General features: G+C 40.0%; 1 protein-coding gene across 2 annotated transcripts in view; it reads right to left on the bottom strand.

Annotated features, from left to right (window-relative positions):
- Positions 1–15,609, bottom strand: part of DKK3 (dickkopf WNT signaling pathway inhibitor 3) — a 269,373-nt gene extending 253,764 nt beyond the window's left edge. Inside the window, exons 1-2 of one of the 2 annotated variants that reach the window (XM_069223597.1) lie at positions 15,437–15,609; positions 9,983–10,288 (exon numbers count right to left, since the gene is read on the bottom strand). In XM_069223597.1, coding sequence (XP_069079698.1) covers positions 9,983–10,198 — 216 coding nt within the window. In that variant the 5' untranslated portion in view covers positions 10,199–10,288; positions 15,437–15,609. The remainder of the gene's footprint in view (positions 1–9,982; positions 10,289–15,436) is intronic. The other variant, XM_069223598.1, reaches the window with a different exon arrangement.
- Between the last annotated feature and the right edge of the window lie 2,649 nt (positions 15,610–18,258).

Genomic DNA, 18,258 nt, shown 5'->3' with positions numbered 1-18,258 from the left:
CAAAATAAAATTTTCAAATTCCACTCTTGGAGAGGAGGTGCTTTTATTTAATTCTCCCGCATGTCTCTTTGTTATACTCTTCTGTCTTAAGACCGACTGACATCTTTCTGGGTCCCTCTATTCTCCTTTTATTGTTTTTTTGTTTTTCATTCTTTTACTTTCGGCCAGTTCGGGGTCTTCCAATAAACAAGTAGATTCCTGCAGCCAACAGGTGCTCCAGCTGCCTGCGTGAAATGGGATTTGTCGTATGGTCACTTGTGATTCAAACATGAATAGGGCAGGTCCTTTATTTCTTTTGCATGCGTCCTTGGGTGTCCCTTGTAAAGGTTCCCTGTGATGGTTCCAGTGTGGCCGTGTTTGGACAAGGAAGGAGTTGCCCTAAACGCCTGCCTTCCCCCTGCCACACAATCCTAAGAAAACTGCTTTCAGGTAAGGTAAGGTGATATACGCACATACCTTAGAAGGCTAGTAAATGGTAATACTATTTGGTTTGTTAAGATAACTCTTATCACAGTGCTGTTCGCTGGTTATAACCTCCCACAATTCTAACAGGGGCGTCTCCTCCGCTAAGCCGGAGGAGCATCGCCCCTCAGCAGGAACTGCAAAACATTTATAGAAAAAACATAATAAACCTATTTTATTATGTTGTTTCTATTAAAATGGGCAGGGCCACGGGCTTGAAGTGGACGGATTCTGCACATGTATGTTTGGCCGGCCTTCTCTCCAAGCCTTCTTCATCTGCTTCCTTCACGTACCTCGCTATTTTTTTATTTTTGTCTTCACTTGCAAAGACCAAACTAATACAGAAAGATGTTATCACCATGGCACATTAGCAGCTACAAATCAAAGTCATTACTTTATAGGTATTTACTTCAAGGGTCATCACATCAGTCATTACATCGTACATACGTTTCCTTCACATGTTTCCATATAAAATACCATTCCTCAGCAGGTAAGTATTATTTTAACCTCTTAAAATACACACACACACTCACAGACAAATGTCTGTTATATAAGTATGCGTGTGTATATATATATTATATATATATATATATATATATATATATATATATATATATATCTCCAACACCAACAATTGCAAAACAATTGACACCACTCTTACACTTTTCTTGAATAGAAGCAATAAAACTCTCCTGGAGTGCATACGAATCAAAGGTTTTGCAATTGTTGTTGTTGGAGATTGTGGAGGAATGGTCCTTTCCTCACGTTTGCACCTGTGAAATCTGCGCGCCACAAGGTGGACCTGTGGATGGTGTAATATATATTTATATATATATATATATATATATATATTCACTTATAATTTAACGTTTCAATGCTAAAATAATTTAATTGAAATATGTTGGATTTTTTATCTTTTTTATACATTAATGGAAATTAGTATCATTTTACTTATTTTAATTCTTATGAATTAATGTTTAAATAAATGTCCATCCCTCAAGCCTGAAAACTCTTACTATCTCTGAATACCACCCTTATTCTCAACCCTAAAACTCTTACTGCTCCTAACCTACCTATACTTAAACAATTACTACCCCTAAACAGAACCCATTCTTGAACCCCCAAAAATTATTAAAACCCTTAAACACTAACCATCCCTGAAACTTAAAAACCTTTACTACCCCTCAATATTATCCATCCCTGGACCTTAAAAGCCCTTACTACACCTATGCACTGCCCATCCCTAAACCGGGTATTGTTATTTTAATTAAATGTTTGGGATTTGTTTTTATTTAACAAGGGGTTAAATCGTGGATGTAAAAGAAAGTGTCAGCAATGATCAGAAGAAACAGAATAAGAAAAGAGTATGAGATGGAAGTCATCAAGGCTGTGGTGTACGATGGAATGAAGAAATTGGAGGAATGAAGAAGCAAGAACGCAAAATCGGTGAAAACTGTTCTATAAAGGGAGCTAGTTAATGAGGTATGAATAGTGATTTCAAAAATCATCTGAATTTTTTTTTCAACTGAATACACAATAGTGGTAACAGAATAAATAACATGTAGTGGAGACAAAGATATTAAGTTCAGAAAACTGTAGATGTTCTTGCATTGGTCAGTGTAGACCTTGATTTCAAATTGGCTCGTCTCGCCTCCAGCCATCTTTTAAGCAAGTAGTCAACTTTTTGCCTCTGTCTCATCCTCTGCACAGACGACTCATATACAAACAACTCTGTAAACACTGTTTTGAGATGTAATGCAACTTTCCCATGCACAGAATGATGTTTCTTGTCTTTAAATTCCGTAGTACACTGTTCCACTTGGACTGAATTTTACCACTGTATCCCCTAATCGGATTGTGGTGTGAATCTTCAGGAGAACTTGTCACTGTATTTTAAGTAACAACATTTGTATCAACAATTTAGGTGTCTGAAGGTCACTAGAGATGGGAACTGCATTTTGTGAATGTGTGGGCTACTGTTGAGAATGTGAGCTGAGAAACTGCATCATCCTCTCTTTAATGTGATTGGTTCAAACTCCATGACTCTTGCACCGTTGTACTAAATGTATGACCTCGATTGTGTAATGTTTTATAATAGAAATCCCTTCTCGGGTTGGGCTCATTTTCACTCTTTGACTTTAGCTGGTAGTACCACGCTGCTCTGACCCTTAGATTTATGGTTTAATTAAATAGGACTGAACTGTTTAAGATTCTAATGATATCTTGCATTTATTCTGAGTGTCATTATATTTCTTGATATAAATGACTAACTGGCTGACATTCAAGTATTCAATTTGCCTTCTGTAACAATTTTATCAAAATAAACCGTAATGGTTTTATTATATTATTTGCCCCGTTTTCGTTTCTAATGTGCTTTACAACTTGTGTCATAATTTTGTTGTCTAGATCCAGTTAAGGAGCAACAAAATCCTTGGGATTAATGCTTCTCCCATTCTATCAGAAGCACTTTGATTTGACATAGTAAAGATAAGCTCCATAACTTTAGAAAGTTATATTTTTTATGAGTTCTCAAATATCTTTTTTATACATTTCAGTAAAACATTCAGACTGAAACATGTATTTTCAACACCAACATTAGTCTGTCATTTAATTCTCCATTGTTCTGCTGCTGCTTCCCTCAGTGTTCTAATGACCAACTAGATTCCTAACATTCAATATTTATGACAAATGTGTTCCACATCTGAAGAAATCCTGATAGAATCAAGGCTGTAAAACATAAAGCATTTCCTTTTGATATTAACAAAATGAGGGGTTTATTTTTTCACAGAAATTATGGTAAGTCTTCTGAAAATCTAAAATGGTGACACATTTCCTATGAGTTCTCAAATATCTTCCTCATCCATTTCAGTAAAACATTCTGAAATGTGGTGAGAAGAAGTACTTCAAACAACAGCAGCAGTCTGTCTGTTAACTCTCTTGTAATCACCAGCAGTGTCGCCTCAGAGTTCTAATGAACACATAGAGTGGTAAAATGTTGTATTCACGATAAAAGTGAGCTAGTCCTATAAGTCATTTTGTTGGAATAAGAACAATTGGGTATAAAGCCTTTCCCGAGGAGCAGGCTGAATTAAATGAGCATTGGAATGTTAATGGAGGGTTCCAAATATGAGGGTGTATGGGTTTCTAGTAATTAGTGGCATAATATATTTCTAAAGGAGCTGAAATTGGTTAGAGCGAGAGAGGTATGCATACGTGTTCCCTGTCCACCTCGGTTTATTCAGCCTACCCATTTTATCAGTCACTTAACAACTCAATACATTTTTTTAAAAGGAACATTTTGGTAGGTAAATATGTATATATATATATATATATATATATATATATATATATATATATATATATTCATAAATAGACACACAGTCACTAAAAGATCTAAAAGTTAAAGTGACATTCTAGTTAGGTGTTGACTGAGACACAATCTAATGTTACAGAACCCAAAACTACTGAAATACTACAGTTATATTCTAGTGAACTTTCTATATCCTGTGTCCCCCACATGCACTACTTATGACCTCACATATTTCATCTACTGTTGCCATCTAGCTGTTTTTTCCTGGCATGACCAGTATTTTTATCTCCCTGCTGGGTCAAAAAGTAGGAAATTCTCAAAAAACTGTATTTTTTCCTCTTATCAGTCCATACCTAAAACAATAAATGTAAGCTGAAATCACTTTTAAATGTGCATTAGAGGTGCTGTAATGATCCATGACCATAGTGAAAGAAACAAAAACACAAAATAACCATGTTAAAAATGAACATGGACAATTTTGTATAGACTACCATTTAACTATCATTTTCAGACCTTTTCAAAATCTTTAAAAAAAGAACAAATGGCTGGTATTTTTCTCTAGGAATGGTGGCAACCCTATTTATGCCACTCATGATATGTTGAATGACATCACTGATGACATCTCTGTCATTGCCTCTGGCCTCGCCCTGCATCCAGTCTGCATCAGGGCTTGAACTCAGTGGCTAGGCTCTGAGATGGCCCTACACTGAACCCTCAGTGTGCATCAAACCTCCACTACACACAGTCTTCACCCATATATAATACAAGTGTGACACATGGCTTGGCCTGTGGCATTGGTCTGCACCCACCTTCCCCCCACAACCTGCCACCCTCCATTAGGCACAGGCTATGGCCATACAAAGTAGATGTTGTCTGCAAGGCCTGGTGTGACACCAGACCCCACATTCAACATAAACTAGGGACTGAGCAGTGATCTTGCACTTTGGCCAGACCATAAGTCCACCCCTTTGAATATTGCAGCAGGGCCTTGCCTGTACCGATGCCCTGTGCCCACCCCTCCATGACCACCTAACGCCCTACTTAGTCAGCCTTCAGCCTTTCACAGCAATGGTTGACCAAAGAGATTATTGTTCAACAACATTCAGTCGACAGCTCTTTACAAGGGCTCTTCCTGCACTGCCTCATTATTAGCACAAATACAAGGAAAAAGACAATGTTATCCATCAAAAGTGCTTCACTTTTGAAATATTCAATTTCCTTAGCATCTTTTGAAAGGTTACAGATGAAAGTCAACCATTCATTTTGGTTGTTGCATTACTTCTCATTCACAAAGCCTAAAGGACACTGTCAAAATCATTGGTTCATCTCATTAGTAATTTCAACAATGTTGTTATTTGATCATAACCAGTGATGTCATCAATGATGTAATTTAACATCATGAGTGCTGTAATATGTGGGGTATTAAGCAAAGTATGACAGGATTGCAAGTTATAGTTTGTTTACCAACATTAACATTAGCTCCTGTCTCATTTCAACACCTAACTATAATATGACTTTAACTGTTTTTTTTCTTCTGAATATATGTATTCACTTTCCCAATGTTGTTTGGATTGGAGTTTGAATAGTACAGTGGAACCCCTCCCCTGCAACCACCACATTGTATGGACTTAACCCGATGTTTGTTTTTCTGGAGTTAGAATAGCAAATCCCTCCCCGAACACCAGCCTCCAATGTATACACTTTCCCTGTTTGTTTTTTGGACTGGAGTTAGAATATGAAATCTGACCTTTACAAATATATGCACTTGCTTCAATGTTTGTTAACCTGAAGTTACAATAGTAAATCTGACCCCTTCTAATACATTAACATTTTCCCATCTTTGTCTGATTGAAATCGGAATATTAAATCTGACCCCCTCTGTTAGATACGCTTTGTCCAGTGATTGTTAGATTGGTTTTAGAATACTAACTTGGAACCCACTAATGTATGTGCTTTACCCAACATTTGTGGGTTAGAAATTAAATTTTAAAAAATAGTATACCTCCTGATGTATGCACTTTCCTCAATATTTGTTAGACTGGAGTTAGAATGTTTAATCTGTCCCTCCCCTATGTTTAAATTATTCCCAATTTTTGTTCGATTTGAGTATCTTAATAGCGAAAAAGTTTGCTTTTCTATGTTGTTTGTTATTAACAAAAGCTTTTAAGTGACTTCTTTATGTTTTGTGAATACTTGTAAGAAAATGTGTAACTTATGTATCATTGGGTAACTTACTCCATCTTTGAATTTTGAAATAAAATATATAATTGATACTATAAAACACTTAAATAGCATAAATGATATATTTATATTGCAATAGGTTTGTATGTTTGTTTTTTGTTAAAATGTGTGGCATCGCATAGGTACCATGTCACAGTGTATATTTTTACATAACTCAGACAATTTGTAATTTTAAAGTAGCATAGATAATATAACCAACATTGTAGTTAATTTGTTTAAAATACATTTGTCTAGTGTTTTTAATGTATTTGATTAAATTGTATTGCTGCTATGGTCCTATGTATATCTAACTCCAATTTATAGTTAACTATGGTTTATTTGGCATGTATGTGTATACCTTACACACGCATGCACACACCTGAGTGAAAGATACTCCAATTAGGTTACACGTGAATACATAAGTGACACTTCAAGTTGTTAGAAAATGAGACATAACCAGGGTGCTTCCAAAAATACATATTGTTTTCCAATGGACTGACCCACTGCTCTAAAAGTAATGCTTGACGGGATATCACATTTGTAAATTGTGTGCATATTATATGCTGTCAGAGTTTTAAATAAGCAATTTCTCAATGCTTATGTTAGCCCAAAGTTAAGTGTGCAATTCGGTGAAGTAACTCCGGTTGACCAGGTGTGAAGAAATTGCAATCAGCCTACACTTCACAGGATTCATAGAAGAAAAATAAATGTGCTATAGAAAAATATTTTTGTTTGTTATAAAATAAATGTATTAAATAAGAACAATTATTAATATTTTATTGTTTATTTTTTAAGAAATGTATTTTAATTCATGCGTTTGAGTTTTTAGATTTCTATGAAATAAATATCTTAAAAGTTATTACATTAAGCTGTATGTTTTTTATGGTGTGTACATGTATTTAGAAATGTATTACCTTTATCAAATATTTAACTTTTCCTTATGTTATGCTAAAGTTAAATACATTTAAATATACACTTATCTATGTAATGTTGATATTTAGGTTCACAATATTTTTTTCTGTAATATTTTTATTGAGATATTTCTGTGGTCGATATTCTGTTATGCAACCCTCACATGGAATTGATGACAATGAGTAATGCACTGGTGAGCAGGAAACCAGACCGAGGAACTCATATACTCACTTTACCATCGGTTGAAATTGGAACTCATGTGATAGGAAAATTCATGCGATTTGAATGAAATAATTCACCACTATGAAATGATTGCTTTCGATCACGGATTTAATATCTCTGCTGTTTATGCAGGAACAGTGACGCTGAAAGGAGAGCTTACACAAATTCTGAATTTTGCAAGGCATGATAGTTCTTCCAGTTCGGGGACCTTAGAAAAAAATTTACAATACAAAAACCATCATTAGGAGTTTACTGGATTTTGGTGCAAATATAACGAAGGTCTGGAATCTGAGATCCAGCTGGTATCTCCATACTAAAATCCACTATTTACAAGTTTTGTTCCCACAGCTGGGTATAACCAGTTGGACCCGTGAATACTGGGTCCCTTTCTGCACATATTTGCCCAAGTCGGGAACAAATCTGTGACATTTTCCACCTGCTTAGAGCAGGTGGAAGATGTCAGTGCGTGGGCCGGAGGTGATCCGAGAGTAGGACAATGGGTTGGGGTACACCAGGGAGCATTGTTCCCTTCCCTATTTTTGCTGCAGGTTTTGCGTAGAGGCTGGGCTGCGCTTCTGCCTGCAACCTCTGCACCAGTCTCTCAAGGGTTTTCACCAGTTTTGATCCTAACCTAGTGACATCGGGCCCAGTGTCTCTGGACCCAGAATGCTTGGGTCTAGAGACACCATGGCCTAGGAGGCCAGTTCAAAACGATTTTTCAGGCATACGTCTAATTTGCACATGGAAAATATCTTAATAAATGCATACATATTTTATGTGTGATTCACAAAGTGTGAAATATGGGTAAGTGCATGCAAAGGAGATCCACATGAGTATATTATACACATTCACAATTACACCACAGCAGTCGACCTTCCTATGAGAGTATCAGATTAAATATCAGGTAACTATAATGTAAATAAATGTAAATAAATTTGAACAATTACACAGTTGTATCTTTAAAGGTATTCATGACACCCCTTGCGGACAAAGTCAGAGCCTGCGACACCAACATAGAATCCTATGCCGACGACACAGAGCTAATCCTCTCCCTTATTGATGTAACCTGCACCACCAAAGCAAACTTCCCTAACTACATGAACATCACTGCTAGGATGAAAAACAACTGCCTCCAGCTCAACACAGACAAAACTGTGGCAACAACCACTCCTCTTGGCACTCCTCTTTGTGGTTCTCCGAACTTGGCCCCCCAACCCACCCTTGTGGACCATGCCAAGAACCTTGGGATCATCCTGGACACCAACCTCTCCATGAGCAGACAGATCAATGCCATCACCTCATCATGCTTCCACATCCTGCGAATGAGGTGCAAGATTTTCAAGTGGATCCCACTTAACACCAGACGAACAGTGACCCAGACTCTTATCACAAGTAGACTTTACTATGGAAATGTCCTCTGCATCGGAGTCCCAGCCCATGTTGTACGCCGACTCCAAACCACCAAGAATGCTGCTGCCGGACTCATCCTGAAAATGCTATGAAATAACCACATCTCTCCACACCTCAACAATCTCCACTGGCTCCCGTTCCAGGAAAGCTAGAAGTTCAAGCTACTCACCCACAGCTACAAAGCTCCCCACAATAGCAGTCCAGCATACCTCAACCACCACCTCAACTTCTACCAAACTACTAGACACCTTTGATCTGCATCCCAGGCAAAAGCACACCTTCCTCGCATCAAGAAGACCAGAAGAGGAGAACTCTCCTTCTCATACCTCACAGCCAAGACCTAGAATGACCTCCCACAATACCTCAGAACCTCCCCCTCCCTCATGGACTTCAAAAGGAAGCTCAAGACATGGCTCTTCCAGACGAAACACACATGATCTCCTCCTCCCATCTCAGGCCTGCCCTACTCAGTGCCTAGATACCCTCATGAGTGATATGCCATGTGCTGCAAATCCATATAACATAACATTCATAAGCATTAAGTTGCAATAAAATAAAATGTGTATTGTAATTACTTAACACTGTCAAGTGTTGTGCACATCTATCTTAAACAACACAGTTATAATTAAAGTATGCAGCAGCATTATAATCCAGAGGCCTCATCCTGTCAATAAATGGACCGCCCTATGGTCCATAAGCAATAATCTCTTCACAATTAATAATGACACAGGACCTAGCTGGATTTAAAAAAAATCTGTTCTTTCTGGATGTAGTCATTCAAATAAACTCCCCTCAACATCTTTTTCTACTGTCAAGTAAACATATTCCTCTTAGGAGCTGCACACTAGGTCATTAATTTCTCACCCTTAACCCTCTGTGCTTCTTTTGTAGCATTTCTCAATAAACAAGTGATACCAGCCAATGACACTTGGGTAGACTGTAACAATGGAGAAGGAGCTTACCAAAAAGAGTGCAATCAATTCACAAAGGAAAACAGGTTTTACAATCTCAGTAGAAACGTAATACCAACATTGACAAGAGTAGATCTGTGTCGAAGGAGAGAAGCGACCTGCAGATCACTAGAGAATATCCCCAAGCTTAAGTTATAGTTTGTGTTCATGGGCTATTATTGCACAAGCTCCCTTCTATGTAACAACCACATTCCCTTCTCTTACCCTAAATACGTGAGCATTATTAAACTTATTTATATGGAGTGCATTCTGCTTTTGGAATCCTCTCACAGCACCAATGCAGAAAATGTCCACTCTGTCAGATGTTCTGCTTTTAGAAATTGACTTTTCAAATCCATCATTCCACAAAACCTAATTCTTTGATTCAGATTGTGTTATTTACAGTCTTGAAAAGGTCTTTTTGCACCTCAAAAATATTTTTCTAACAGGAAGATAGACATGGGTCTGCAGTGGTAGTCCATGCCTGTAGCCTTACCTCCTGCACTGCGTGCTTGAGTTTAAGCTGCGTGTCCTCCATCAGTTCTTCCACCTCTCTGAACATCTCATTTAAAGTGGACTCTTCTCGTGCGAACCCGAAAACTGGATCCAGGGGATCTGCTACCACCTCATATTTGCTGTCTTTGAGAATGCGTGGAGCTGGAGAAAGTTCCACGGAGCTGAGAGCCAGGAAAATCAGCATGAGGCCCAGCATCTTCTGATGGGTGGCGACACAAAGTTAGGGAGAAGTGCAGACAGGATACGGAGGAGGTATTTTCACCACCGAGGAGTCTAGGCACCAAAGCTGCAGGTAACCAAAAACACAGGAAAAACATTACTTGTGTTTGTTTCTTTTTCCAGGATGTAGATAGATACATTATCCAAAACCACAAAAGCAGCCCTCTACCACCAAAGCAACCTACAGCCATCACCTCTGCCTGTTGACAAGTACACTGCCTAAACATCACCAGTGGCCACCCTCCCTACAGTCTTCAGTTACTCTGACAAATATCACCATCCATGGTGACCAGAATTACTAGTCCCACTGCCCATTGTCACAAATTACTGTCATATGTGCCTTAACTTATTTTATTGTCCTAAGTATATATCCCCATTTAGTTTTATTTTATAGATATGAACAAAACAATTTATCAGGGATTTCAGAATTGCTATTTTCCTGTAACTAGACAAAATATTTCTAATGGACAAACAGTGCCAAATGTTTGTAAAAAAACGTATCTTCCTGACTTAAATCTTCCAGGAAATCATCCACGCTAAGTTTCTGCCACATTAATCCAAACCATAATATTTGTTAAAAAAAACAAGCGCATGAAACACTGTTTGTATGAAACACTGACCACAAAACACATAAATCAACTGTTTGGGTTTATTCGTACTTCAACTTATCTCCTGACAAGTGCAGAATTGGAATTTATTTATGTATTTCTACAGTTTTCCATGGTCCAAACATGGCCAATGACTATTCGAGCATTTTACAAAGGAACAAAAAACATAAGTTACCAATAATGCTCAACAAAATCAAAAACATGTTCAACGCAGGGTACACACCAACCAAAACCTGAACAGACTTGATCCAGTCAGTTTCATACACAAGACAGCCGAAGGGAAAAATGGCAAATGTGTAAGAAGAGAGAAAATGGCAAGGGCCTGAAAAAGCCAAGAGGAATCAATCAATCAAATCATATTTGTAGAGCACTGCTTATCGCCTGAGTGGGTATCCAGGCGCTGTGCTGCTGCGTTGGTTGAAGAGTGAGCTTTTGAGCTCTTTCCTGAAGTATGTCAGCGAGGGTGATGTGCGAAGGTGGAGTGCGTCCCAGGACTTGGCGGCGAGGTAGGAGAAGGACCGACCACCGGTGTGGCTGCGTCTGATGCATGGTTGCTGAGCAAGGGCTAGCTGGGCGGAGCGGAGATTCTTGAAGGTAGATGGAAACTTTGGTGTTGGTTCAGGCAGGCATGTCCTTGGTCGTGAAGGGATTTGTATGTGTGTGTCAGCAGCTTGAATTGGCATCTTTTATCGATGGGGAGCCAGTGGAGGTCTCTCAGGTGTTGGTTGATTTGGGTCCCTTATGCAGGTCGAGGATGGGTCTGGCTGATCAGTTCTTTACCGTCTGGAGTCTTTTCATGAGCTCAGTGGAAGTGCTGGCGTAGATTGCATTACCATAGTCCAGTCTGCTTGTGATGTGACCCTGCGTTACTGTTTTTCTGGTATTGACTGGGAGCCACTAAAAGACTTTGCGAAGCAGGAAGATGTTGTGGAAGCAGGAGACCACTGTGTTGACCTGTCGCTTCATGGAGAGTTTGCTGTCCAGAATGATGCCAAGGTTTTGGTTGTGTCTTTGGGAGTGGGAGTGGCTCTGAGTTATGGTGGCCACCTGCAGTCGTTCCAGAGGGAGGTGTGTTTGCCACAGATCAGTAGTTTGGTTTTGTTTGTGTTGAGCTTCAGGCAGTGGTTCTTCATCCAGGTTGAGACGCTTTTCATGCAGTTGTGGAAGCAGGCTTTTGTCGTGATGGGATACACTGAAAGCAAGAGGATGAGCTGGGTGTTGTCATCATAGGAGACTATGTTAATGGTGGGGAATCTGATGATATCTGTGAGTGGAGACATATAGATATTGAAGAGAGTGGGACTGAGGGGGGAACCTTGCGGGATGCCGCATATTATGTGCTTGGGTTGTGAGGTGAAGGGAGGGAGTCAGATTCTCTGGGTTTGTTCGGAGAGAAAGGAGGCTATCCATTGGAGTGCGTCGTCTGTGATTCTGATCTGTCTCAGATAGTGGGTGAGTGTGCGGTGGGAGACGGTGTCAAAGGCTGCGGGAGGTCGAGTAGAATCAGGACAGCTGCTTCTCCTGTTGAGCAGAGTGCAAATGCCATCATCAGGACAAGTAGGAATTTAGCTGACCACATGTGGTATGAGTCACTAAATCAATGAAAAGAGAACAATATAAATAACTAATCTGATCTAGGAAATCAAGAAGTGAAGTTTTATCATATCATAAGGTAATACCTACAATTCTGAACACACTGAAAGTATTTCATAAATATTCTATTTGTCTATATTGAATCCCTTATGGACATTGTTGATAACAAACTATAGCGCATTCTGGCGGTGCCTGAAGAGCTGGTCTGACAGATCGGTGTGTGGGCCTGCAGTATGGTTGGGTGGGCCGATTTATCAGTTTTGTCTGCATGAGCATGTGCTAAAGCATAAGCTCACTCTTGTGAAGCTCTTGTTCTCAATAATGGGCTTTGAACTCGCTTACATTCATTGGCATTATATAATTTTTCTTTGCTGCCTTCTCATTGGGCAGCTCCTGCCATGCATCATTTCTTTTCCTTTCCAAGGCGCATGGACCAAGCATAAATTAATTATGTTTGATTGGTGTACCTCCGCTGCCCATCCACTGCTCGCACTATGATTCAGGTACTATTTCTTCTGGAAAAAATTGCTATGACACGGTCATCCATACTTGTAGACATATGTTAAGAGTGGAAAGTCAAGAGAAAAACAAAATCAAGATTTAAAGATGAATGCAGTGATTGGAAGTCTGTAACAATAAGACTGTATTACTACCCAAAGGAACCCCTCTTTGGAAACTTTAAATAATAGAAGATTGAGAAAAAAAAACAATAAGGATCTAAATCCACACTTGCAGCTCCATGATGCCGGCTGAAAGCTCTGCTGCATTAGGATTCCAACTTATGAACTGGATGCAATAAGCAGAAAAAACTGTGTCAAAGGTAGTAACAGTCTTACCTTTCCACATAAAAAAATCTGTGATCTGTATGTTACTTAGTGTGCTTTGCAGCAGGCTTATTAACACTCTTTGCTACATGTTCTGAGTCAAAACTGTGACTGTATAAAACACAGAACTCTTCTAAAACTGCATTAACCACCAGAGCTATCGTACCAGGCCTGGTTCTAGCAGGTGTGCCGGGTGGGCCAGGCCCACCCAAACATTACCTTTGGCCCTATAAGAAACAGCAAAAGAGGCCAGAGAAAGCACTTGTTAAGTGCTTTCTCCATGTCTGCAAATGTGATTTTTTTTCTTCGCTTTGGTTTACTTTAATCATCAATCAGGGGTCAACGAGAAATCTATAGAATACATTTTATAGTTCATTGTTGTAACAATAGCTGTGTTTTTTACGTGTGCATTGATAGGGAGAAAAATACCACCTTTAGATGGTTTTCCTACTGTTTGAGGCAAAACTCTTGGCATGCCCCTGAAAAGAAAACAGGTGGCAACCTTAGCTCATGTCTAAGGGAAGCTGCAAGTGAGGAGGTGTGTGTTGGGGAAGAGGAGACAGGGGTGTACCTGCCAATGATGCAGCAGGTGCAGAGACACCAGAGCCCTGGTTGTAGACTACCTCCAGAATTGTCGAAAATTGGTCACACATTGGCCCACCCAAACGCACTTTTGGCCCATCCAGATATAAATTCCTGGAACCGAGCCTGTATCGTAACATCATTAATTATAATTCCATGAAAATGGCTAGGCACACAAAGCTATCTGCAGGAACAGATGTTTTAGCCTAGTAAGATATTTTAGATGTAGCCTCTTTATGATCACCTAAGTAAGGTGGAACTAATTTACTGTCAGGTTTGTCCTTGTTGCCAATGTATTTGCGGTATTTTTTTTTAAATAAATAAGTTGACTATGCTTTTCACGACTTAGACCCTAGTGACCACACTACATATGCTTTGCCACACCCTGCACCATTTCCTCTACCCCTAGATTATTTTAACAATTCCAGCACTGCTGGTACCCGGGCCTACCTTCTGTCCCAGTCAGAACATGAAAAGGAAGCCATCCTCCCTGCCACGGCCGGAACAGAGGCTAAGAGGAGGAGAAGGTGATCCTACTTTCCAGAACTGTGCTGAGGGGAATTCTGAGGATAAACGTGCACACGCTTCATATTCAAGCTCTTGGTAGATGAGGTAGAGAAGTCCCGAGGCCTGCCGGTGCCACCGGAAAGTTTTCGATTTCAGAGGTGTAGGCGACAACAAAAAAGCACAGTTAGGGACCCGGTGAACTCCTAATTTAAAAGCGAAAAAGACGTCTGCGTCGAGAAAAGAGTATGGTGTGATGGTGGCTGGAGAGTAGGGGGGATATATGGCGCAGACACTACACGCTCCAGTGGGTAGAAGAGGCGTTTCATGTGTGTAGGGGCGGTGGTTTTGGGCTTGGTCACCGATACTCAGCTCTTGGTTGTAGCAGAATGAACAGCATCCTCAGGACACAGTAAATACAGTGCAGGGGTTGTTGAAATTAGGAGCTTCACTGGAACACAGATAATACACCGCGGTAGTTATAAAGCAACGCCGGGACACAGTTATCTCAGGTGAAGCAAGGATACAAAAGAGGCCACGACTCCAGTAATCACAAATAAGGGGGCACCGCATGCTATGAAAATAGGAACCAACCTAGGTAAATAGTTGAGATAGGGTGAGGGACGAACACCTGGGGTGCACATAACAGAGTCTGATGACAGAATAACGAGCACCCACGCGGCATACACTGCAAGGTTCAGGAGGTGCCAAAATGAGCACCGTTTCTGGGATACAGGATAATCGCTCAATGGACGCCTAATGAGGACCCAGGGGGTGCATGTAGCTGGAGAAGGTGATGTGAAGACCTGCTTCTGGGCCCGGGCGTTATAGCTGTGGGCGTGTGAAGGGAGCAGCAGAAATGATGCCATACGCGTCCTGGGAAAGGACAGGGACGGTGAAGCAGGTGAGGCGCTTAAACTGGCAAAAATAAACATTCCCTCTAGAAGGTTGCCATTTTAGAGCAGTAATTTCGTTGAACTTCATTAAGTTTGTAATGTCCTGTCTGTGACAACCTTCCCTTTGGCGGTCATAGGGCCTCAGATTCGGGAGGAGAGTATTTAGTCATAAAGTGCTGGAGCTCCTAATTGCCACCCTGTATCTCACCTTGTAAGCGTATATGACACACCGTTGTCCGAGGCGCTCCTCCACTTCAGGCGTCTCGGGTACCACTGCGGACACCGAGGGGATGTCGCGCGCGATGAGGTACGCAGGGAGACAGGCGCGCTGCTCTTGACAGTCCTCGGATCTCTAACTGGTGCTCTTGCCAGACTTCAGTCGCCTCCAGCCTCTCGGGATCGGGATTATTCAAATGAGGCTTGCCTTTCGCGCTTGGTATTGGTTGCAGTCTGACGTGAACGGTGCGGGGTGGCGAGGGAGAACTGACTGCACACCCTGTGTGTGGCCTTCTCAAAGACAATGTGTCACACATTCCGCCCTGGTCCCGAAGGATTGTTTGCCTAGCGTCCATATATATTCGCCGTTGCTGTCTATGACCAGGTATAGGGCTGCCTTAAACATATTGGATGGAAATTAAAACATGTTGAAAATGCTTTGCAAGCTCGGCTGCAGAGTATTGTGTGCTTTGGCTGAGTTCATTTGGTGGGAATATGCCAAGCGCCCGACGCCTGAAGAGCCAGAGCTTCCAGAAATGCGTATTTTCCAAAAATAAATTCTCTGCTGGCTCTCACAGTCCCTTGCGCTGCATGAATTATGAACCTTTCCATATGTGGTAAATCCGATTCCGTTTCATACGTTGGCAAAATCTTTTAATTAGAGAAGATAAATGCTTTCACACTTGAGAATCGTAGATAGCCAGGGGTTTGTATTCATAGTGTGTGTGTGAAGGTATGAGTAGGTTACAGCTATCTCAAAGTGACCAGAACTTGCATTGGAGCAACACACTGGTGACACATAAGTTTGGTTGTACCGTCATGCGTTACATGAGTGACATAATAATGTAATTGATAATATATATATCGTGTGCCTTAACGTTTCTAATGTAAAGTAAAACATCCAAATCCTATTTCTGAAGGTGCATTCACAGTAGAAGGCTAGACATTCATGTGTTCTATTGTTTGACTTTAACAGGCTGAATTGTAGTATTCATGCACATTTATATCCATGTATTTTGATTTATGTTGCTATGTTGAATTGCATATAATCACGTTTCATTTATAATTCATGCTTTTGTCTACAATTGCAAGATGCACTTATAAACATGTATTTAATGTGCATTAGATGTTTTATTAATTTGCTCGCAATGCAATATTCTTTCTTTGCAGTTGCGTTCGTGCTAGTCTACAGTTAATGAAGGGCATATTGTGTGCTGAAGATAGTGGGGTATGGAAGAATACTTTGGCAAGGACAAGAGCAAGGAGTGCTAATTAACTGAAAAGAAAAGACTCCTGTTTGTGTACCAGACACCAGGAAACATTCAAGGTCAAGGTTCGATTAGTGGGATGAGAATTTAAAGGGAGTCGGCAATTTCAACTGCGCAAGGAAATAGAAGACTACTGGCATGGATGATGGGGCTTTCTCAAAGGCTCTGTTGGTTTAATTGGTATTCACTTAGTTAGATGAGGGCATATTCCCTGGAGACTCGGAGCGGTACAGACCTCTCTACCCTTTATTCCTTTGTGTGGCTTAGTGCTATTCAACACCTCTCTATCAGAACTTCTACTGAGGTTTCGGTCATGCTGACACTTTCCTATATTCCCTGAGATTTAATTAGGATTTCCCTTTAGTATAGTTTCAGATTTTTAGATTCATTTAGATTCTCCAATGATTAGGCAAGAGAACCATAACTTATGTACAGATCACCTGATTCTGTTTCTCATCTTTTGTATTGCCTCAAATTTTAATTCTCTTGTGCCTTATGCTTATATGATTTAATTTAATTTGACGCTTTACCTCACCTTTGGTGATTTTGTACTTATAAAGCAGGTTTTTGAGCTTCATTAAAATCAGTTCGGCTCTTATTTTGTAGTGAACTTTTGAACCTTATTTACTGCCTCCTGGATTTAATGTGTGACCAGTTAGGTTACGCTGTTAATTGAATCAAAGGGTTGACTTTAACTCTCCCTCACCTCTCAAGCATCCTAGAAAGTTCCATCAGAGGAAGAAAAATACGAGTATGGGCCTGGAGCATCATCAACACTTAGGGCCTGATTTCGATTTTGGTGGACGGGTTACTTAATCACAATGGTGACGGACATCCCATCCGCCGAAATATAAATCCCATTATTTCCTATGTGATTTATATTTTGGCGGACAGGATATCTGTTACTGTTGTGTTGGAATAACCTGTCCTCCAAAAACGAATTCAGTCCCTTAATGTGCCTCATTCAAAATGTGTGTTCCCAACTCCAGCTTTCCAATCTTTAAAATGCCTCATCTCAAAAGTATGGCGGAAAACTGAGTAAAAAACACAATTTTTTAACTATTATTTGACACAGATATTAATGACCCTATTGAACCTAGGATGACATCATGCCCATGTGGCCATTACAGTAACATTTTTATATAACACAAAAGTTGGAAATATACATATCACAGGTTTCCTCCAGTGAGTCGCATCAATTTATGAGTTTTAGTAGATTCACATAAACTCCTGGAGTAAGCATGGACATCTTTCCAGTTTATAAACTTCTATGTGCACTCCTACTGGCCTATACTTGTTTGTAATTGCTTATGATTGTCTGAAGGGTCAAAAATCCACAGGTGTAAGTATGGCAGACAAGCGCATTAGCACGTTTAACTTTTTTAGTTCGCACTACTGTTGTAGCATTTTCATCCTTCACAGGAATCAGTGCTCTTTGAGGTTGATGAATCTTTAGACCAAGTAAGTAGTGTGGTAGGACCATCAAAAAATTTCAGTACAAACCCAATTAATTTAAACACTGTGACCAATATGGCCACAGAAGGAA

Source organism: Pleurodeles waltl, chromosome 3_1 (genome assembly GCF_031143425.1).
Source record: "Pleurodeles waltl isolate 20211129_DDA chromosome 3_1, aPleWal1.hap1.20221129, whole genome shotgun sequence".
Lineage (NCBI taxonomy): Eukaryota > Metazoa > Chordata > Amphibia > Caudata > Salamandridae > Pleurodeles > Pleurodeles waltl.
Note: the sequence above shows the minus strand (reverse complement) of the source record. Positions and strands in the feature narration are given on the sequence as shown.